We start from the raw sequence: 24,124 nt of genomic DNA on the forward strand, positions 1-24,124 counted from the left end.
ATTGACCTCATCAAATGTTTTTGTGTGTGTGTATGTGTAAAATGATCTATGTTTGTGAAATTATTGAGCATGGTGAATGGATTGTTTTCTTTATTCACACAATTTTTGGTTAAACTCTTTGTGGAGTTCAGTTATGACGTTTTCTCTTTAATGCAAACGTTGCCACTAAACCACGACACCAAAATACTGAAAATTCACACTTTCCACAATTTGGCGTCATTAATCTGTGTCATACAGCTAGTACTTTTTTGGAGGCAACTGGGTAAATTCCTTTGAGAGAATTCATTCAGGTACGACCAATGGAAATAGTCTGAATTCTCCCCAAATTGACTTTTTCAAACAAAATGTTGAACTGGTGTTTTTTTAGCTTGTGTTCCAATTGAATTTGATCATGCACTGAAAGGGACCAAATTGTATTTTCTACCAGTTCGGGCATATTATGTATTTCACGTGGCACCTAGGTCTGACACAAGGGACCAAATTGTATTTTCTACCAGTTTGGGCATATTATGTATTTCACGTGGCACCTAGGTCTGCTCATACCCTATGATTTAAACCTGGGAATTTCACAATTTAGCATCAACCATCTGCCGAATTTGCCAGTTCAAGTGGCGATCAGGTAAATTCCGTTGGAATTTATCTCTGGTGCAACCCATGAATTTTGCCTGAAAACTACATCTTCAAACTAAAATGGCTGACTGCCTTTGCATTTCATGGTATAGGTTTGATTTGAATTTTCTGCATTCTGTCCTGATGAACGTGCATAGTTCTTGCATAAGTTGTTGTTAGATTCCAGTGTGTCCTGCCATGATGACACTGCGCGCCAGAGCTTGTCTAAATGGGATGTACCGATGACTGGTACTGATTTTATTCAACACCGCAGGGGGTGTATCTATTTCATGCCATTTGTGTTTTAGTGTCTTTTTGGAAATGCTAAATAACCCGCTTCAGCTTTTATATTTAACCTCTGGGCCTGATCGGAAAAAGGGAGTTGAAAGAAGTTTGCGGTTCCCAGCCGACAGCTTCATTTGCAGAACCTTCCACCCTTCACCAGTGAAGCGTGCACGACAGGGTGGTTCAATCTGTATAGAAGAAGACATGTTGGACAACTTAAACACTTCCAGACCCAAACAGATGCTTTCTAGATAAAATGATGTCTGCTTAGAAGTGCAAATACTGACCGATAACCAGTGCCGTCTGGTGCTGTACTTAATTCCAACAGTAGGTGGCGCTGAAGCATGAAATGCTAGTTATGGTCATTCCAAAACAAGCCACCTATTCTGTGTTTCTCTTGTTTATATTTCCTGATATAGTTTTATGGTCATTCCAAATCAAGCTAGTTATGGTCATTCCAAATCAAGCCACCTACTCTGTGTTTCTCTTGTTTATATTTCCTGATATAGTTTTGAATGGATCGATGTTGGATCCGTGCTAGCCATGCAGCTACTCCAGGCTAAATGGCAACCATTTACATCATCTTGACATGTGCATGCGGTCATGCTAATAATGCATTACCCGTCTGCAATAAACCGCTGATTATGGTTGCAAGCACAACGAGCCACTCTTCCTTCTCAGCAACAAGTTGCCATGGCAACAGTGTCCTTTCACACACACTTTTTTCTTCTTTCATCCCAACAATCAGAAAAAAAAAATCACATCCACAACTAGAATGTGATCCTTCAAAATGAAACAAAAAAATAATTTGAGTTGATAGGCCGCCTGGGCAGGTTTAACGGCTCTCAAGTAGTGCATTAAAGCAAATGAAACACCGCTCACAAAGTTGTGCCACACCCTATGATTGCGGAATACAAGCACACTTCCTCCCTGCTATCACAACTAAATGCAGTTTGGTACATTTTGCTTTGATGGCAAGTGCAATTATGACATTGGATCAAATGCTAACATGTCAGTGATGAGTATGCCGTCGTATAGCAAGATAGCAACTTGAGTAATGAAATAAGCATCGGGGTAGATTCATTGAAACAAATACACAGTTAATTTTTTAACGAAGCGTTTGTTTTTACTTACCGGTACATTTGCCATATTTATTTATTTTTAAATAAAATGCGGAGGTGGATTTGTTTTAATTGGAATTAGCATTGTATTGTTTGTTTTTACTTACATTTGCCATATTTATTTATTTCTAAATAAAATGCTGAGGTGGATTTGTTTTAATTGGAATTAGCATTGTATTAATTTGGAAATGTAATTTTTCAAATGTGTTTTTAAGTTTGGAAAAACTTACAAAAAATTCAACTTGTTTGAAATATAGTTTTTAAAATTGATGTTGAATTACATTTTTACCCCCGTAATGGAATGGAATGAATGGATTTTTTTTTACATTTAATACATTTGGAAATACTATATACATTTTAAAACATCTATTTGTGAAAAATATATGTATTTAATTCAAATCAATTATGACTGGTTATTTAGCTTGATTTTTTTTTCCTTCAACCAACCACAAGTATCACTCGTACTGAAATATATACTTAAAACACTTCTGTTTTAATGTGCACTTTCTGTGTGTTGACAAGCGCTCCAATAATGGTGCTCAAATTCTTAACTAAGCAGCAACTTCCTGTCATTGCAGCACCACTTCCTGCTGCATTGAAGCATGCATGTGCTAGAAGGGGACATTGTTGTCCCGCTCCTACCCACCAATTTGTCTGCTTGTTTATGTGAAATGTATATCCCCCTCAGCCTCCACTCCCACCCTCTCGTTTATTGGGCGGACAGCTGAAGGGTGCCATTATCCGCCTCCCTCAATGCAAGCTTTGTGCCATCCATTGCGGTGGGCTGCTAAAAACCGGGGCGGAACCACCAGGAGCACACAATTATGTTTTGCAACCCAGTGGTGAGGTGGGGGTAATTGTATGCATGATTGCCTGCCAAAATGTCGTCAAAAAATGAGACGTTTCAGGCCGTGGCAATAGTAGGAATCCATATATGTATAAAATAACTTGACTTGTCCATCTGTATATCTACAGCTAATTTACAACATCCTATTTTTCCGGGAATGCCTGCAGCCCAGAAGCGACGAATGGCAAATTCCAAAGTCCCAGGCCATGAGCACCCCCGACACACACACACACACACACACACACACACACACACACACACACACGTCTGTTCATGATTTGTCACTGCGTTCGTTTGTGTTTTGGAATTCATCACAAGTATCACAGATGTTTAGTCAGAGTTTCTGTCAGGATTAATTTGACATGAGTGTGGGAATGTGCTCCAATATCAGGCTGGATTATAGATATTTTTCATGAGCAACCTTGCAGTGGAAACTGATGACAATAACATTAACCGGCTGTAAATCTCAATTTGCTTCCAAGATGAGAGTTTAAAAATGAGGATTAGGATTTCAAACTAGGGTTAGTATGCCCAGACTAGCCTTTCAAATTCTGGTTTCAGTAAGGTGCTTTCAAATTGTGGTTGTTTTCACTTGCATTTTTGGTTAAAAAAAAAAAAAAAGCGAAAAACAGTACCAAGTAAACATAAATCTTCACTTGTTTTCAAGATGAAAATGTACCAAAAAGAGGAATGTTTATGTGAAGCCAAACAATACGTGTTTGAAAGCCACCGTTTTGAGGCTCCAACATCCACTTCCTGTCACCCACAGTGCTTCCTGACCTCGCTTCCTGTCTACTCAATAGCTTTTTAAACTCTGCAGTTATGTTTGTTTTTTGTTGGGGGTTTTTTTGCTACATCAAACCATCAGTGAGTCTACAAAGCCAACAATAAATGCATTCACAATGAAATAAATCACTATTCATTCAATATTTTGTGTAATTACTCTTAACTGCTCACGTTTTTTTTTTTTTTTTAAAATAATGGATATCTGTTACATTTCCTTTCAAATTAAGCAAAATTGCAAACAACTGTTCATTAATTATGTCTGCCCCATGTTTTGAGCCGTTTTTGTCATTGCTGGTCAATTTACTCTGTATATAATTCACCCTCAAATGGCTGCTTCAAACCAAAATGGCCGTCTTCCTGTCAAATATCATGAATGGATTCTTGGGAGGTTTTCCTCTGCATCCTGTTTCCGTACACATGTTCACCCAATTTCAAGTTGCCTGGTGAAGTTGGTATCAGGGGCATTTTTTTTTTCAAACTTGTGAATCTCCCGAATTGTAAAACGTAGCCATGTTTCGCCCACATCAGAGGGCGCAGGCAAAGAAAAAAAGCATGACCATTTCGCATCTCCCATCTGCCAAAAATACCTGCTTCTATGCGCCTTTTGATGAATTAATATAAATAAATCAAGGTACTGTATAAGAGCTCCGAAATTCACTCTAAATACCTGCTGAAACCAAAATGGTCTATTTCCTGTTCAATTTCATGCATGGGTTGTGGAGACTTATTTGTGCATCCTGCTATGATACACAGGTCTTCCCAATTTGGTGTCCATCGGTGAAACCGATGGCAGCATTATTATTATTATTATTATTATTATTGTCATTATTATTATTATTATTATTATTTATCTTCTGGTTAGAATGGCCGAATTGACTTTCACTAGCTGCTTCTAACCAAAATGACTTTCTGTTTGATATCGGGCATGGTTGACACTTAGGGTAGCATAAAAAGCCGTGTTGACCTATGATTGGATGCTTCAACCTAAAATGTCCACCTTCCTATTCAACTTTTTACGTGTACTTTAAACTCTTGGTTTTCATCCTGTCATGGTGGACAAATCCAACTTATCTAATGTCAATTGGTGAAGTTTGTGGCAGGGCTGGTTTGTATTTTTTTCCCCGCTAACTTTTTGAGGTGAGCCCCTGAGTTTGTTTTGGAGAATCGTGTTTAAGACTGCTTAAAACATTTTGACCAGACATGCGGTTGTAAAAATTAGTGCATTTCTGGATTTCTCAGCCCAAAAAAAAGGTGATTAATTTGGAATTCGTAAATTCTTACATTTAATACGGGTCGAACAGGACGAGGGGCTGTTAATGTTGTGCAAGGGAAAGCTGCGCATCGTACATTCCTGAATTGTGTACGTTTTTGTTTGTCCTCATACAGACGTTCACAGCGTGGTGCAACTCCCACCTGCGCAAGGCCGGTACACAAATTGAAAACATCGAGGAGGACTTCAGGGATGGACTCAAACTCATGCTGCTTCTGGAGGTCATCTCAGGTAGGCCTGATTGATTCAAGTTATTCCCATTTGTCGGCATACAATGTTTAGCACTAAGGAAGGTGGAAGTACATTTCTTGCCACTCAATTGCGTCGTGGAGTACAAAAGCTTTTATGATAAGGTTTAAAAGCCAGGGTAAAGAGTTCAAATTAAAACTGAATTAGGGTTTGAAAACCAGTGAATGTATTTTTCTCACGGCTTGACCGGTGTTTTTTTTTTTTTTTTTTTTTTTTGGGAGCAACTTAGTCTACCAACTCTGTAAACAGCACAGAATCACAAACATAATGTATTATTATAATATTTATATACCTATTTGTCTGGCGTATGTTTAGGTGAGCGATTACCCAAGCCAGAGCGAGGCAAGATGAGGGTTCACAAGATCAACAACGTCAACAAAGCTCTGGACTTCATTGCCAGCAAGGGAGTCAAACTGGTCTCCATTGGCGCAGAGGGTCAGTAGACACGCATATATACACACACTCACACACACACACACACACACACACACACACACACAATACATATAAATTTGCAATAGGTTATTTGGAACAGGGTGTGGAACCACATACTGCTTCATCAAAACATCACAGCCTACATTGATAAGTCAATGCCAAATAATCTGTGTCATCTTGTGTATTTAAGCCATGTGAGGAATTCTAGCCTGACCACATGCATGCTTTTGACAGTGTAAAAGATGACGTCAAGAAATGGAAATGTGTCACACCTTCATACATTCTTTACATTCTCTACATTTCTATTGTATAGTTCAAACATACCTGCTTGATGATTAAAATTTTTGCCAGAGATGTAAAACTATTGATCAATTCCACTTTTTAAATGCAATTTAAAATTAAATGCATCTATTAATAATTTTTAGACATATAGCAGACTATTTTGTTTTTCTTGCATTTATTTATATATTTGATCATGTCATATTCAATATTTACATTTGTTTTATCATTCAGTATATAATACTAAATTAACATATAAATCTTATGTGGTATGTGATTGACTTCCCTCATCAAGAAACAACACTATTGATTTTTTGACATTGTTCAATGCAACCAGTGGGGAACAAGCCTGCGTGTCACCAATTAATTTACATGTGTTAAACTTCTATTTGAGGTTATGTCATATGGAGCTTTCTCAAGTCTCTAAAGATGCTGTTTAGCAAGACTTCTTTATATCAGACAAGGCAGACTTATTTCCGAGTATCTTTCGGCTTGCCTCGCCTTCGAAGCAAGCTATGAAGAGAAACCCACCGTTGTGTCTCTGCCCGCAGGAGAGCTGTGCGCAGTGAAGGAGGTGTGTCTGTGGGTGTGTTCGTGTTACACTACCTACCTCGCTACGAAAAACAAACAAAACCAAAACATAGTGTAATACAAAAATTAAGCTACTGCGCTTCTATTAATTAAACGCTGTTTATTTATTTATTTATTTTTGTTTACACAAATGATTTTATGTACTAAGCTAATTTAAATTATTTCATTTATAACGTTATTTTTCGTGTAACACAATATATACTCTATAGATGCTACATCATTTTCAAATATGTGATCTGATATTAATTGTTCTCATTACCATTTTGAACACAAATATTCAGACAAAGGAAGAGTCTGTGCTGCAGTCTGATGACCTTTGAAGTCCACTACATTCCACATTGACTTAATCGACAAATAAATGATGTGTGTGGGTTTTTTTTGCCTACAGAAATTGTGGATGGAAACGCTAAGATGACACTGGGAATGATCTGGACCATCATCCTCCGCTTTGCCATCCAGGACATCTCTGTTGAAGGTTTTCTCGAAACATTTCCACTATGAACACCAATTGATATTCACATGAGTAATTTAGAAAATTTCTTGTTTCACGAGATACAAGACAAAATAAAATGTCTTATCATGCACCAGGAAAAAAAAAAAAAAAGATGTGCTGTGTTGTATTTCAACATAAAATCGCACGTTTCTGCTTTCATCTGATGGCTGGTTAAAATGGTTCAGGTCTCATATGATATTTCCAAACCATTTGTTCCCATCAAGAGAAAGTTAATCCTCTGCTTCTTCTTCTGTCTTATCATCCTCACAGAGACGTCGGCTAAGGAGGGTCTTCTGTTGTGGTGCCAGAGGAAGACCGCTCCCTACAAGAATGTCAATGTGCAGAACTTCCACATTAGGTAACACACGGACACACACACACACACACACACACACACACACACACACAGTGCAAAATAAACTGGGCTGCTGAACACAAGCACAGCTGGTATTCAAGTAGTGTATTTTTCTCTTTGATCCCACATTCTTTTTCTTATTCAAATCTGTAACAAGAACTCCCTCTGGTGGAAATGTTTGCACAATGGGACAGAAAAACATTTCTATTATGGGGATATGTTGTTGCAGATCCTTACTAGATGGAAATCTGCGACATCAAGAAAAATGTTTCAGTTTTTCCCCTAGTGCACGTCTTAAAAACATTTAAATGTATGAAAATACAATTTGTAAAGTACTTTTCAGGACCTTTTCTCACTCATGTTGCTGTGCTCTCCAGAAATGGCAGCCTATTTTTAAACATTACATGAAGGGAACAAAAAGAAGATTCTCTGGCTCGCACAGTTCTGCAAAATAAAAGGCAATGTGTGCTAGCTTCAATCTGTGCGTCACTCTCAGTTGTAGTTTACTGTAAACTAGACTCATAAAAGAGAATTTAACGATATATTTCAAACTCAAAATGTTCAAACGTTCTCGTCTGTTTGTTTAATACGAACATATACAGTACATAAATATACAGGGAGAAAAATGTAACCCATTGAAATTCTTCAATAAATGCTCTGTGGAAATTCAGCCAATAAATATTTTCAGTGAAAAACAGGGATTGGTGTCCCCCAAATAAAAAACAAATGACCCCAAAAAAATAAGACTTCAAATCGGTGATTCGTCGGGTTCCAAACATGAATATGCAGTGAAAATTAGCATAGATGTTAGAAACATTTAAGCAACTGCGACTTTAACTAACATAGAGCAGCAACAAAAAATGAAGACAGCACACAGCAATCCTCGCAAGCACATATTCTCGCTGCTCTGTGGGACCAATGACTGTTATGGAAACTGGAGTTTACTTGAAGATCTTCTCTACCTCTTCTTTTTGCTCTTAATTATGCTGAATTTTTGGTACTTAACTGACGGCGCGCAACTCTGAAATCAGACTTGTCTGCATACAGTAAAAATCTATGAAAATAATCGTAAGAATCCCGCGACATAGTGGGGGGCACTAAAGTTCACTATATTGAATCACATGGATTCGACAGAGTGTCATACTGGTAGCAGGTGTTACAAATGGCTGTCCTCAAACTCAGTGTTTCGCCACCTTTGAGCCAAGGCTCATATTTTACTTTGGAAAAAGCTCACGACAGACACCCAAAAAAAAAAAAAAAAATTCTAAAAAGTCTACACTGAAATAATGAGATTAACGGGTCTCTGTATATCGTTTGCACACTTGGATGGCCAAAGATGCATTTAAATAAAGGATTTTTGGACCAATTAAATGAAATGGGATCATTTCCCCAGCACACTTGATAATCTCTTGCAGGACACTGGTTGGGAATCAGTTCTCTAATGTTCGTTACCATCATCTAAGTGTGTTGCAACATAGTGACACACATTGTGGTACTAGTGTAACTGGTGTGTGTGTGTGCGTGTTGCAGCTGGAAGGACGGCCTCGCCTTCAACGCTCTGATCCACAGACACAGACCAGAGCTCATTGACTACGACAAGCTCAGAAAGGTGACCGACACCGTGTGTGAACCATCTCTACCAAAGTGGAGAGATGTCAAGTATAGACTAATAATGAACATTGTCCTGAAATTCATTCAGCAGGATTGCAAACGCGTTGCTGGTTGTCTAACTTTAGCTCTTTGCTTTGTGACTATCCGTCTGTGACTGATAACGTAGGATGACGCAGTGACCAATCTGAACAATGCCTTCGAGGTGGCCGAGAAGTACTTGGACATCCCCAAAATGTTGGACGCAGAAGGTATACCTCATTTGTGTCCATCTATGTGTTAGTTGTTTGTGTTCGGCGTTCCTATACAGATGGTTAATACTTTTTTTTTATTGACTGTCTTCTTATTGCTATGTTGTTCTGTATTACTGAAATATACGTAACTAAAGAGTGCTTTGACAGCGAAGCTTGGTACAGGCTTTCAAAGTAGGGTTTCAAGCCAGGGTTAGGGTTTCAAATGATGGATTTCAAACTGTTAGGATTTCACATAAGGGTTAGGGTTTCATAGTAGAGTTTCAAACCTTATTTTTGGGGTTTATCTCAGGGGATAAATACCGGCTACGGTTTCAGACTCAGTTGTCAAGTTGGGGTTTCAAATTTAATTCTTCAAGCCAGGGTTAAGGTTCAAAACAAGGGTTGGAGTTTATAGTAGGTTTGTATTTTCAAGGCGGGATTTCAAGCAAGTGTTGGGGTCTCAAACAAGGGTTTTTTCACGCCTGGTTGAGCTTTCAAAATATGATTTCAAAAGGCCATCAGAGTGTTAGGTTCGTGTTTCAGCATAGGTTTTCAAACCTGGGTTGGGGCTTTATTTTTAAGGTTTCAATCCAGAGTGAGGGTGTTGCTCTTGGTTTCGGGTCTGAAAATATGGTTTCAAGATGGGTTTACGGTTGATGATACAAGCCAGGGTTAGGGTTTCAGAGTGGGTGGTTAATGACAAAGAGCGTTCATACCAGCAGTATCCATCTCTAGCATGCTTTTTTTGTGTACACATCATTTGTTATCAACATAATAATGTATCTATTTTGCTGCCTGTGCATTATGTTGTCCATCATTCTGGTCTCCTGTGCGAGCATGCGTGTACGTGTGTCATACATGTGCGTCCATGTTTAATCACGTCTTCATAACCTCCCCTTCAATAGACATTGTGAACACTGCTCGTCCAGATGAGAAAGCCATAATGACTTATGTGTCCAGTTTCTACCATGCCTTCTCTGGAGCTCAGAAGGTACCCCATGTCAACAGCCCCTTTGTCACCCCCCTGCCCCCAACTCCTTTTAAAACAAATGTTTCTTTATTTATATATATTATACTAACAAGCGCCCCGCTACCGCTCCCCCTCATCTGGCATGGCCTCGCTTTCTTTCACAGCTCTCTCAGTTCCGGCCCCGCATAGCAAAAGGATGTGTTGGGACACAAATGAGCAGCAATCTCTATCCTACAGTCAATGGAAGTCACCTGGTGAAAGTGCAATAACAAGTAGAAACATTTTTATAAAAGTTCCTTAAGAGGGGGGAGGAAACGTAGATGAGGTCAAGAATCTTGACTTTTAGTTTTTATTTTAGTCATAATTTGCGAGCACTTTCACCTGTATGGGTTTCATGAGTAAATGCATAGATTGTTGCATTTGTGTCCAAATGTGAGCTGTGACACTCCATCGGTGAATTAGCGTCACTTTCAGGTGGAGCCGCAGCCGTCCTCCCCGTCCATTCCAAAGTTGCTTTGGGGTTGCTTGGGCTTCACTCTCTGTTCTTATTCTCTCTCTTTTTATTTCATCCTTTGCTTCGGCTGTCGGGCAGACATCGTGGGCACGCTGAGGCCTGACGAGAAGGCCATTATGACCTATGTGTCCTGCTTCTATCACGCCTTCTCTGGCGCGCAGAAGGTACATGCATTCAACACGCCCTAAAACTGAGAGTTCCCATCATATACAGTGTACGTGCACAGTGATGACTCGCATATTCACAGTTGGGCATTTACGAATTCAGTTGTTTTATTTTTTGTGGGGGGTATGAAACCTAGCTTCTGTTATTTGATGAAATTTTTGCATATTCGCAGTTTTTGTGCTCAGGCCAAAGTAATAAAATTATCACTTTTGTGCCATTGGTGGAATCTTGGTGTCGTTGTTAGGGTTAATTCATGATACTTTTTAATTTATTCATTTGGTTTGTTTTTGAGATATCCTATTTTGTGGCAGCCCTTGAATGCACATCAAAATTGAAAGTGAAAGTATTTTTCTGCTTCTCTCCGGATGCAGCTACTTACCGTAATTTCCGGACTATAGAGCGCACCTGATTATAAGCCGCACCCACTACATTTTTAAAGGAAAAACCATTTTGTACACACACAAGCTGCGTCTGTCTATAAGCCGCAGGTGCCCATATTATAACATGAGATATTTGCAAGGAAAGAATAGCAACCCGATGAAAAGGAAGCTATGTACATATATTTTCGCTTTGATATTGGCTTAACTGAAATAGCGAGTTTCGGTGTCTTGATGGGAACTCTCCAAACAGGCTTCACTGCTTTAAAATGCTGACTCTGTTTCTCTAAAAAGAGAAAAAAAAATCTCTGTCCACCCTTACCTTCCTAAAGTCACATTTACAGCGTTGTCACAGTTGCCTTTGTTTCGTTTTTTTTTTTTTTTTTGGGAACATCCAATGATGTGAATCAGTCATTATCATAGCAATCCATTTTTGTGAATTGCTGAAAAATCTGAATATAGGTACCTTTACACCCCTTGCGCTGTATATCCAATTTGCCTCCTAGTTTCTTAAGAGACAGAAAACTTTAGTGTGTGACTTTGGGAAGTGTTGATTTCTTTTCGAAACATGAGTCAATAGCTTTCCACTTTGTCTCAGTTGCTGTTTTAATTCCACAATTCCACATATCTTATTATTGTCTGTGTATTATCCATTTTTTTTTTCTTACGTTAAAATCATTTTGTTACTGAAAACCTTAAAACTAATTCAAAAATTGATTCAGCATTCAGTGTTGAATTCACTTGCCAAATGTGTTGTTTTTGTATTCCTGCAGTCCAGTAGTTAATGTCGTAGGACCCGCTGGACTTCAGCACCATTTGAACCTGATATACTTGATGTATGGACCCACTTGAGACGCATGGTGTTTTTTTATAAGCACAGTGTGTGTGATTGAGGCACATGAAACTAACTGCCAGCAGCTTCTTGCATGTTGTAACCATCCAAACGATGCTGCTGTTTTTTTATTTTTTTTTAAATACACGGCCGTTTGTTTCCACACTTTTCCCCCCTAAAACACGTGTGAATTTTTTTTTTTTTTTGCAATGAAATTTAGAACCCAATCATTGCTCGTGTGTGTTCACGCCAATGACTTGACACATCTGAGCACGTTTTTTTTTTAAAAAAGGGCCACAAAATTTTTTTCATGAGGTAAAAGGAAAAAAAAAACTAACATATGAGCTTAGTGTAATGAGAAAATCATTATCATAGTAGAACTCATTATACTTTAAAAAAAATGAAAGTAATACGTTTAACACAATTACATTTGTCAGTAGCATTTTAATCCATTTGTAACTATTATTACTATATCAGTGTAATAAGGCATTTTACATATAGATTTCAAACATAATTATTGTATTGAATAAAATGTTTACCAAACAAATGGTAAAATAAACAATTTTACAAAACCATTTAATGTATGCTTTGGTAAAATAGGTAAATACTTAATGCATGTGTTTAATTGCACATGCAAGTTGAACTTTTAGTGATTTTATTGTGTAAAATAGTTTGTTTTACTAATATGTTAATTTTAAAATAAATTAATTTGTGAAAGTATTAGTATTTACAACTTAAAATTGTATTTTTTGTAATTTATGACAATTGAATTGATTTAAAATGTTATTAAATTATACATTTTAAAATTGTATTCACAAAAACTCAATTGAGCAGTTATGTAATTAGATCAATGAATTTAAAAAATGCATGAACTAAAAAAAAAAAAAAAAAACAATTGCATTTAACCAATTGCATTGGGAATCAGCTACAGTAATGCCTGGCTAGGTATTGCTAGCATCTCTCACCGGCTTGTGTTTGCTCTTCATAGGCTGAGACCGCTGCCAATCGAATCTGCAAAGTACTGGCGGTCAACCAGGAGAACGAGCACTTGATGCAGGAGTACGAGAAACTGGCCAGTGATGTACGTACAAACAAGACATGACTCGCTAGTCCTACATTATTCCTGTTGATGATTCCATCCTCCCCTCGCACAGCTGCTGGAGTGGATCCGTCGCACCATTCCCTGGCTGGAGAACAGAAATCCGGAGAAGACCATGTCTGAGATGCAGCAGAAGCTGGAAGACTTCCGGGACTACCGCCGCGTCCACAAGCCACCAAAGGTTCTTCTCCATTTCCCTGTGGAGCTAACTTGTTAAATGATATACTGTGTAGCTACCGTGCTCTTTTCTCGACCACATGGAGTCACTGCTTCCTATCACTGAAAACTCCTGGCACCACAGAATAAGCGATCAAAACACACACCACACAACTCTAATTGCTCAGGATAATCTTTTTTTAATCACCTTTAACGTACCTCTACACCACAGGATTTTTTTTTTCATCTTAAAAACAAAATGCAGTATATAATTAAGGATATTTTCCCCCCTACAGGATAATTGCTAATTGTTTTTTTCTTTTTTATCCTAACACCACAGGATAGTTTTATTTTAAAAATCACTCAACACACCGCATCCGCACATCACATTAGATATTTTTTAAAAATAACTGAACACATATTACTTCACTCAATAATCTTTTTTTCTTCACTCCTAACAAACCTCACACCACAGATTAATTAATCACTCAAGCGCCCAAATAGTATCAACTATGTGAAAATGATCGATTTCCTTATATTTGATTCATACACCAGAAAAAAATGAGTAAATACCTTCATCATCCCTTCAAAACATACTTTTCTTTCGAGGGTGGCGCGATAAAAGTGGATGAAACGAAATGGCTACTAGGAAAACCTTATCGTGTGTGGTATCAATGGAAAGACTGGGGCTTTCTGCAGCCTCTGATTTAATTTAAATCTACATCATTATAAGACAAGAAGCTACAATACAATTCCTTGTGATGTAAACAAAACATACTTGTTGCTAGACTAACGCCAGAAGACTGCTACCGATTGGTCAGAATTACTTTGAAATCATGCGACACTTTCAGGGACAAAATGGATTCCAAAATAAAATACTGATTACAAAGTTTTACAAGTGAAATGTAAAAATTTGCTTTATTAAAGTTTCTGTTGGGATATCAGTATAAAAATTTGCAGTCGTAAAGGTTGTGTTATGGGAAATAAGCAGTTTTAATTCCATTCCTGTCTAATAAGTGCTAGTATGCATTGCTAAGAAATTATTTCGTCAAATTTGATCGGGATTATCTCCATTCTCCAGGAACTGCATTCCTGATCTTCATATCCATACATCTTCAATAAATATTACCCCAATCTATATGTTATGTAGCCTGCCGATGTTATGTAATGGCCATGTAGCACTTTATTTTTTGTTAGTTTTTTTGGGGGGTTTTTTTTTTTGCTTTGATGCTTTGTGTAATTCTTTAATGTGCTTTAAATATGACTTTGGATTCTGCAAGTCCACCTCTTCACTTTAGTGCTACCAGTTACTTGGTTCATATTTGCGTTCTTACCACTAAGAAATACAAATGTTGGTCCCGCAGGTCCAGGAGAAATGTCAGTTGGAGATCAACTTCAACACGCTACAGACCAAACTCAGACTCGGTGGCAGACCTGCCTTCATGCCGTCAGAGGGACACATGGTGGCTGTAAGTACACACATTCAAATCACAAAACCTTGATGTCGTGTACTGGGAATTTTTGATGATTACTTCTCTGTCCCTCATATTCAGGATATCAACAGGGCATGGCACTGTCTGGAGGGTGCAGAGAAGGGTTATGAGGAGTGGCTCCTCAATGAGATCAGACGTCTGGAGAGATTAGACCACCTGGCTGAAAAGTTCCGCCAGAAGGCCTCCATCCACGAATCCTGGACCAGCGGTAAATCCAAAGACTACTCTTGGCCCCTACAAGGAATGACCAAAGCAAAACAGTACCTGTTCATTCTGAGTCAAAGCAACAGTTGGCACTGTTATCGCTGACTCACATGCCAATTTAACCAACTGAAAAACAGAAATCAAGTCGAGTAATTATCGGACGTACTGTGTACAACACAACACTACAAACAATTGGATGTGTTAGTCTACAAACTAGTTTAACAGAAATTCTTGAGTTCACGTTGTGTATGATGTATAGGCAAGGAAGCCATGCTGACTCAGAGAGACTATGAGACGGCCTCGCTGTCTGAAGTAAAGGCGCTGCTCCGCAAACACGAGGCCTTCGACAGCGACCTGGCCGCCCATCAGGACCGAGTGGAGCAGATCGCTGCCATCGCGCAGGAACTCAAGTATGTGAAGGAGGCATTTTAGATTTGCTGATTGAATGTTTTCTTCAAACTTTTTTACATCTATAAATGTTACTCTATTATACATCCTAGTTGTTCAATTTGTTGTTCAATTCAAAAAGTGTAACTGGTATATTATTCAGGTTCCTTAAACACATAATGTAGGAAGATACTTTGCGGAAGGCCTGTTGCTCCTTCATTTCTGTCCTAGAAATAATTTGGATTCTTTTGTCATATTCTTGAGGTGGAGCATTTGACGTTTTAATTAGCTCTAAGCTAGAAGCATTAACATTATAAACAAAAAATAAAAAATTACGTTAAGGCCATAGCTCTCAGCCCTCCAATCTAATATGCTTTGGTTTTCGTCACATTAAGCATCCCATGTTGTCTTGCAGTGAGCTGGACTACTATGATGCCCCCAATGTCAATGCTCGCTGTGAGAAAATCTGCATGCAGTGGGACAGTCTTGGAGAACTCACCCAGAGGCGCAGGGACTCACTTCAGGTTTGAGAGCTCTGACGTGGTCACCAGAGTCTATACAGTACTTGAAGACCCTCTTGGACTCACACGTTTACTCGTCCACCCCCTCAGAAAACTGAGAAACTGCTGGAGTCCATCGATGAGCTTTACCTGGAGTATGCCAAACGGGCAGCACCCTTCAACAACTGGATGGAGGGGGCCATGGAGGACCTACAGGACATGTTTATTGTCCACAACATTGAAGAGATCCAGGTACATGTCCGGAACTCGACAGAGAGAACAAAACACCGAGCAGATGATAAAATAATCGATCTTTTGCTCCCTCAGAGCCTGATACGTGCCCACGAGCAGTTCAAGTCTACCCTGCCTGAAGCCAACAAGGAGCGCGAGGCCATCCAGGCCATCCACAGTGAGGTCCAGAAGATCGCCCAGCACAATGGCATCAAGCTGAGTGGAACCAACCAGTACACCACCATCACGCCACAGAGCATTGACAGCAAGTGGGATCAGGTCAAGTGTGTTCAGTATATGATGCCATCCCATAGATTACGAACTGCCATGATTGACAGACAAAGTGAATTGTGTGAGATTCTCCACACTGGTTAAGTTACTGTGTCAATCATAATTGAGAAACTTGAGAACAGCGGCTTTCGCCACCTCAACAAGAATAAGTAGGGAGGGATTTACGTGTCTGTATATACCAGCTAGTGTAAAGTATGCATTGATATAAGAGGCAAACACGAGTCAGTATTATAGGTAAATACATATCGAAACCAGGTGTCAATGTGTTATCAATTGATACAGGGTGAAAACCTGCTAGTATATACATTGATATCAGGTGAAAACATGTAAAGCTGATTTATGCACGTGTTAATACAGGTGTAAAACCCCAACTCGAAGTTTTCTGCTATGAAGTCATGCTCAAGTGTTTATTAACGTGTCTGTGTGTCTGTAGGCGGAGAAACTGGTACCTCAGCGTGACCGGGCCCTGCAGGAGGAGCTTCGCAAGCAGCAGTCCAACGACGAGCTGAGACGCAACTTTGCCGAGCAAGCCAACGTGGTCGGACCCTGGATACAAAACAAGATGGAGGTACTGAAACACGTTAGCTCATCACTCAGAATTGTTGCCGGGTAGCGTTTGCTAATTTGATGAATGGAAATGTTTGGCGGGCAGGAAATTGGCACGATATCCATCGAGATGATCGGCACTCTGGAGGACCAACTGACCAACCTGAAAGAGTACGAGCGCAGCATCGTTGACTACAAGCCCAACATCGACCAGTTGGAGGGTGTCCACAAGCTCATCCAGGAGGCCCTCATCTTTGACAATACATACACACCCTACTCCATGGAGGTAGTAACACAGCCTTTTGTGGGTCTGAAACTCTTCAAGACGTTTTTTTTTAACCCGTGCGTCCTCCGGCAGCACATCCGCGTGGGTTGGGAGCAGCTGCTCACCACCATCGCCAGAACGATCAACGAGATTGAGAACCAGATCCTGACACGTGATGCCAAGGGAATCAGCCAGGAGGAGCTGTACGAGTACCGTGCCTCCTTCAACCACTTTGACAAGGTCAGGCATGCAAACTCAAGCCTCACAGCTTCACTGACTTTACCTACATTCTTCCAAATCAGTTTGTGTCTGTTATTTGTGTTGTAAACGGCCACCTGGCATCATTGAAATGAACAGGAGTAGATCCAAAAAAGGTAAGGGCACAGGCATGCCCACTCATTAATTAAAGCGCCTCTGACAGTGGTTCAGGATACTCCCAAGTAATCCACAACCAAAAAAGTCCATGGAACACAGTGACACACAATGTAAGTGTCACAACTGTGATTGCTTCTCTCGCCAGTTATTCACAATGACCACACCACCTTGTTCAATAGAAATAAACGACTAGTAATAATACACACTGTTAGGACAAGTTTCTGACAGTCGCGTGATATTCATGTGCATGCACATGTTCAGACCATAAGAGGAGCCAAGCGAGTGAGTATAACATGTTCATTTTTGGTGGGTATCGCTCAGAAGGACAGTCAATGTTTTACTATGAATATTTCCACACTTTCCGGAGATGTGCAACAACATTCTGAGGTTTTATGGTTGGAATTGATTATTTTGCTCACAACCGAATGAGGAATCACCACTAGTGGTCCCTGTTTGACTGTAAACGATGCACACGGGGTGTCACTCTTCCATCCACAATGTCTGTCTTTTGTTTTGTGTCACTATCACATCGCATGTCGTTATTAGTCCTTCAGATGGTAAAAAAAATATATACTGATATCACAACATGCATTTCAGCACCATATGTGATTCTATGGAAACATTTGTTTAAACAACCATCCTTGTCTGTCTCCCATGTTTCCCATCGTCCCTCCCGCATGGTCCATCCCACCGCACATCTCCCCTCACCCCATGGTTGCGAATTGGTTGGGTCCTGGTGCGTGACGTGGTGCTTTGTCATTGGCTGTCAATGGCTCGCCCCAGGACCACAGCGGGGCCCTAATGGCCGAGGAGTTCAAGGCCTGTTTGATCAGTTTGGGCTACGACGTGGAGAACAACAAGCAGGTAGGAACCCCCTCTACCGGAGGGGGAAATAGTCCGGGGGGAGGCCACATGGAAGTCAGGAAAGCCAACATCACTAACGATCAAACTGACAATTTTAGTTTGACGTGTCATTACATTTGGTTCATCAAACCCCTAGAATACTAGCAACACCTTGTGGTCTCAGTGTGTAGCTACGGAGCCACACACAAGTCTTTAGTCACGCCTTTGTGAGTCGTGTAGGGCAGGACTGTAGCAAAAGTCACACATGAGGATACGGCCAAACAAGAGGCTCGGTGTCTACACACTTGCGCATACAAATCAGTAGATACATTTGCAGTTTAAGGTGGCACGTTTGTGACGTGAGTCACGCATTTGTATATTCATGTTACACGTTTGTGACGGGGGATACAGATCCGGATCCTTTTTACATATTTGTGGATTGAAATACACATTTGTGGCTCCAATAATGCCCCCCAAACAAATGCATTGATACTCTTCGTATATGTGCAGTTAGAAAAGAAGAAGGGGAAAAAAAAAAACTATACGTGTCTCACATTGGAGAAATTAGCAATTTACAGCAGCAAAAATCATGAAAAGGAGAAAGAAAAAAGTATTTTCATGCACAAAAAAAACAGTTGAAAAAACAATTTAAAAGAAAAAGTGTATCGGCAGCTTAGTCATGCCTAATTGAAATCTTGCCCAAAGAGATCATTATATCGGAACAAGGTTCTGAGTGGTCAGTGCCTAGTTGGCTTTCCTGCTCTGAGGCTCCTCAGGATGAAGGCCATCAAGCTTGGAGATGTCGCGTCCCCGTTTGTCCACCAGGGTTCTCTGTTGCTTTGTACAGGTGTCGTCTTGGGTTGCTCCCGTCAGTGTTCATGTTGCTCTCAACATTGACTCTTTGTGCTTTTTATCCTTGATTCCCCTTTACTCTTTTTCTTCATCTATCTTACCATTTCTGTCGCTTCTCTACTATAAATTTCCCGCCCCGCTGGCCCCCCACAGAAGCGATCAGGACAGATGGTGGCAGAGGATTACCGGGCTCTGCTCATTTCTACGGGAAACAGCCTGGTACTGATGCCAATGTTGGCTTTAGCGCCCCTCTCTTCGGGGTGTCTGCAGGTCCAATAACTGGAGTACTAAAACAGAATAACAATATGATGGTTAACTTTAAGTACCATATTTTTCCAAATGTACCTTGTACCATCTCATGCAAATTGTCTCTATTAATATTATCATTATTATCACTAAATTTGTCCCAAATTATACTTTTTTTATATGGCTGTAAATTAGCAGTGGTTCAACTCAAGTAAAGAACTAAAATATTATGCTCTTTAGTATTAAGACAATTTGAAAAATCAAATCTCTTTCAGCCTATACCGATCAGCTGAAAATTACGTGATCCGATTTCCAATCATGTCGATCGAATTGTGGCAACCCAATAGCAGATGTAAACACACAATTAGCAGCGGGAGTAAACAGACTTATAAATACCGTAGTTGTAAATGCACTGATACCAGATGTAAACGTAAGTAGGTTTAGTAAAATATCAAGAATCGGTATGGAGAATCGTTATTTATTTATTTAGTTATTTATTTGTTTGTTTGGGTGTAAATGCACCCATTTCCACATGTAAACATGTAAAAATGACTCATATACTGGTGTCAACGTGTGTGTATATTATAAGTGTATATGTGTTAGTGCTGCTTATTGCAGGCATTCACCTGCAGGCACCTCGCTGTCTTTTCTCACCCTGCTCATCGTTTTCTGTTTCTAGCAGAGTGAACATTAAAGCATTTGTCTTGTACGTGCCTGCAAACGTTGCATGCCTGTTGTGTCGTGCTCTCACGCTGAGTTTCTCCAGCAGTTTTCATCTTGATGTGTTTGTGTCGTGTTAAGTGTCTTCCAGGTTAACCTCTTTTTTTTGTGGTCCGCCAGGGCGACGCGGAGTTTGCCCGCATCATGGGCATCGTGGACCCCAACAACACAGGCACCGTCACCTTCCAGGCCTTCATTGACTTCATGTCTCGGGAAACAACAGACACGGACACCGCAGACCAGGTCATCGCCTCCTTCAAGATACTGGCCGCGGATAAGGTGAGATTGAAACCTGAAGTCCCCGGAGACAATTTCCATGACATTTGTTAGTCTATCGCCATATTAGGGTTCTTTTTTTTTCCCGGTGCTGTCACTGTATTTCTCATTCACAGATTTTTTAAATTCTACATACTGTAGCTTTCTCTCTCTCTCTCTCTCTCTCTCTCTCTCTCTCTCTCTCTCTCTCTCTACACACACACACACACACTTTTTTTTTTTACTGGATTCATTTATTCACTCATATATTATGGCAGACTCAGTATAGAAATAAGCGCAAGCCTGGAGGAAATAGAAATAAATGAGAGAATGTCCAAAGTTTGGGATGATTTCACACACAAAAAAAGATTACCCACTCACTGCAAAGCAGAACTGTCTCACACTGCCGCACAATTATGATGAACATCGTGATCTAATATGATACCGCCTAGCGCCGTGAGTGAGAAGGAATTGAAGACAAATAAAGACGCAGCCGCTGGTGCGCTTTCAATCACTTTATTGAACAAACAGTAACAAAATAAAGAAGCACAGTCGTACACCAGATGCAGCGGCTTAGACTGGCAAGCAGGGACTCAACGTGCGCAGGTTAACGGCCAACTACATTCTCATCCGCGAAAGGCAACCATCACTCGCCAGGCGTCACTTTGTGAGGCCACAAACATTTCAAATCACAGATGTTATGAGGATGGTGAACTCAGGTGGGCAAAAATAATACCTGCACCTGGCTTGCATATCATGGATTGGTATTTGACACAAAGCTTTGAAATTTATAGAAAAGATTAAGTAAATATGTCATTACTACTTCTTTGTGTATTTTTGACTATTGTTGGGGGTGGGGAACATATCCGCTGTCATAAATCTCTGTGAACATTTTCAATGGTTGTTCCAAGACTGACTCCACCCAGAGGTTTAGTCTGCCGCCAAATTTGAACCGCACTTACCAGACAGATGGACAGTGAGAAATTGTGCAGGTCCGCTCTCTGCTTTCAACCGTAATATTTCTGCTCCCGTCAGAACTTCATCACTGCCGACGAGCTAAGGCGGGAGCTGCCGCCTGACCAGGCTGAGTACTGCATCGCCAGGATGGCGCCCTACTCGGGGCCCGACGCCGTCCCAGGCGCCCTCGACTACATGTCCTTCTCCACCGCCCTGTACGGCGAGAGTGACCTGTAAAGGCCGAGTGGGGACGGAATACGGAGGGGCATCGGGGGAAATCGAAGGGGGGAGTCAGGAATTAAGTTGACTGTGAGGTGCCCCCACCCCCACGTGTGCCGATTTGAAAGTCTTTGAGTGTGTCGAGTGAAGTGTAGTTGATGGAAAGCCTTTTATTCGATATCCTTGGGCTCCAGCCGAAGGTCCATTTACTAATACACTCTTTGTCCTCTCTAGTAAGACTATGCATTGCGCTCGTACAATGAGTGTGTATCTTTTTTTTTTTTTTTTTTTTTTTTTTTTTTTTTTTTTTTTCTTCACGGCATTGCCACTTTGGGCCCTCGAGTACTCAAACCCTGAAAGTAAATCATGGAAAGCCGTGAAGCTTTCCTTCAGTGTTTTTTATCTATCTAAAGGTTCATTTACTAGTACGCTCTTTGTAAGTGCACTAGTAGAAGGCCCTGGAACACCATTAAGAAGACTGTGTCTTATAAGTATCGTCCCCCCACAACTACTGTATAGACAATTTTGCTACATTAGACCTTACTACCGGTAGTAAATAATGATCAGTCATTTAGTCGATATCCTTGCAATCCACCGCGAAGGTGTGCGAACGAGTAAAACAATTCAAGGCACAAGTACAACATCTCGGGCACAATTGTGGAATAACTGCCTTTTTATTGTTTTTGGTTTTTTTTCATTACTACTAGAGCCATATTTGGCCCACTAGTAAACAATTAAGCCTTACTAGTAAGCAGTGTGTTTGTGTTTATTCGATAGCCTTGATCATCTAGCTTGAAGCCCATGGTCGAGTTAAGCAATTCAGGGCACTAGTAGTATGACAGTCTTACTGGTAATGTTTTTTTTTTTTTCCACGAGTAGGAAAGCATTGGCATACCGGTAGTATCGCCACGTTACTTATGAGGCAAAAAAAAAATGCACATCATGTTGCTGTACTATTATGTTAAAAGTTGCCGTACGAGTGTGTCATTCAAATCGTCTTGCTAGTCAGGACAATATGCATACTAGTCGATGGCCCTTGAAAGCCATTTGAGCATTTATTTATGTCTCCTTGGAAAAAAAAAAAACAACCCCACCCCCCAAAAATTTCACTCTCAAGTCGTTCTACTAGTGTGTGCTGAATGGTCTTACTAATGAGGACAGAGCTAGTACTTGGACCTTCAGCTGGATATCAAGGATATGGAACAAACGCTCCATCGGCTTCTCATAGTAGTTAGACTTCCTTCCTTGATGTTTAGGGGTTGGGGGGAAGTGCGCTTGTTAACTTCACCCACTCTGCCTTTTTTTTTTTGAGGGGGGGGGCGACAAAGAAGGGAGGAGAGCTAATCTTGATACTTATGCTAAATTTATTTTATTACGATTTTGGCGAGGGGGTACTTGGGTTCCGAAGGGGAGGGGGGGGGGTCACTTGATTGCCGATGTTTGTGTATTAGATCAGAGTTATATGCTGAGGCGTCCGGAATGGCTAGGAGAGAAGGGGCGGAATTTAGGGGGGGATGTCGATCAACCAGAAATGAAACCACATATTTACCCAGAATGCCCTTTGTTGCTGGATAAGGTGACCAATCATTTTTCCCTTTTTTTTTCTTGATTTGCCAGAGTGAGTGCAGGGTGCTGTCAGGAATATTTGCTTTTCTTCCTTTGCACGACGAGTAATAGCAAAAAAAAAAGGGGGGGGGGGTAGGTTTTGCCCCAATCAGTAATTGCCGCTATTATCGTTTTCGCCAATCCATGCACAATGTTGCAGAGTTTCTTCCTGGTCTGTGTCCTCAGCACCATCGTCTCTTTTCCGTGCTTTCCACTTTCTCTCATCTCTCCATTCTCACCCGTCTTCAATTATAACAAAAATTGACCAAAAGGAAAGAAAAAAAAATCTATGCAATACTAATGAGATGATTTGGGGGAGGGGGTGTCTAAATTGATGGCATTTTTTTTTTCTTGCTTTTTTGTTTTTTCCCAAAACAGGGGCACATATTAGGGGAGGGTAAAGACAGCAAGTCGCGTGCAAAAAGACTCCAGGACCAAAAGCTTCTCTCTCTCCTTGCTTTTTTCTTTGCTTTTTTTCCACCTGGCAGGAGAGAAATGAACTCTGGAAATTGTGATTTTTTTTTTCACTTTTTTTTGTACTCTTCAATAATAAGGAACCTTATCTGCTGTACTGGAAACTGCAAAAAGGCTTTTTTTCCCCCCTGTCTAACCATGATGATGATGAGTGACGCTCACCAAGCACACATAAAGTTTCCTTACAAAAAATGAATCTGGATTTCATGTCTTCTTTTTTATTCTCTCACAAACACACACACACAGCTTCCATTTAGTCATCAGTCTCTTGTATACTGTGTGTGCTTCATGCTTGCTACGATACTTCACATACATCCCCCAAAATGCACTAAAACCACCTTTTTGCCGAAAGATCTTAGTTTTTCCTGGAACAAAAAAACATCACAA

The 24,124-nt window shown here is 40.2% G+C and overlaps 1 protein-coding gene across 2 annotated transcripts in view; it reads left to right on the forward strand.

Moving 5' to 3' along the window:
* The window catches only part of actn4 (actinin, alpha 4), a 47,398-nt gene extending 23,465 nt beyond the window's left edge, over positions 1-23,933 (forward strand). Inside the window, exons 2-22 of one of the 2 annotated variants that reach the window (XM_019892717.1) lie at positions 5,035-5,149; positions 5,483-5,602; positions 6,861-6,947; positions 7,236-7,323; positions 8,851-8,929; positions 9,098-9,179; positions 10,067-10,152; positions 13,008-13,100; positions 13,174-13,299; positions 14,639-14,743; positions 14,828-14,975; positions 15,231-15,381; positions 15,774-15,882; positions 15,970-16,110; positions 16,186-16,368; positions 16,814-16,948; positions 17,033-17,212; positions 17,285-17,431; positions 18,350-18,430; positions 20,348-20,506; positions 21,518-23,933. In XM_019892717.1, coding sequence (XP_019748276.1) covers positions 5,035-5,149; positions 5,483-5,602; positions 6,861-6,947; positions 7,236-7,323; positions 8,851-8,929; positions 9,098-9,179; positions 10,067-10,152; positions 13,008-13,100; positions 13,174-13,299; positions 14,639-14,743; positions 14,828-14,975; positions 15,231-15,381; positions 15,774-15,882; positions 15,970-16,110; positions 16,186-16,368; positions 16,814-16,948; positions 17,033-17,212; positions 17,285-17,431; positions 18,350-18,430; positions 20,348-20,506; positions 21,518-21,676 — 2,574 coding nt within the window. In that variant the 3' untranslated portion in view covers positions 21,677-23,933. Of the gene's footprint in view, positions 1-5,034; positions 5,150-5,482; positions 5,603-6,860; positions 6,948-7,235; positions 7,324-8,850; positions 8,930-9,097; positions 9,180-10,066; positions 10,153-10,723; positions 10,810-13,007; positions 13,101-13,173; positions 13,300-14,638; positions 14,744-14,827; positions 14,976-15,230; positions 15,382-15,773; positions 15,883-15,969; positions 16,111-16,185; positions 16,369-16,813; positions 16,949-17,032; positions 17,213-17,284; positions 17,432-18,349; positions 18,431-20,347; positions 20,507-21,517 lie in introns of both variants that reach the window. The other variant, XM_019892718.1, reaches the window with a different exon arrangement.
* The last annotated feature ends 191 nt before the right edge of the window (positions 23,934-24,124 follow it).

The sequence above is a fragment of the Hippocampus comes genome, unplaced genomic scaffold (assembly GCF_001891065.2).
Source record: "Hippocampus comes isolate QL1 unplaced genomic scaffold, H_comes_QL1_v1.1 scaffold72, whole genome shotgun sequence".
NCBI lineage: Eukaryota > Metazoa > Chordata > Actinopteri > Syngnathiformes > Syngnathidae > Hippocampus > Hippocampus comes.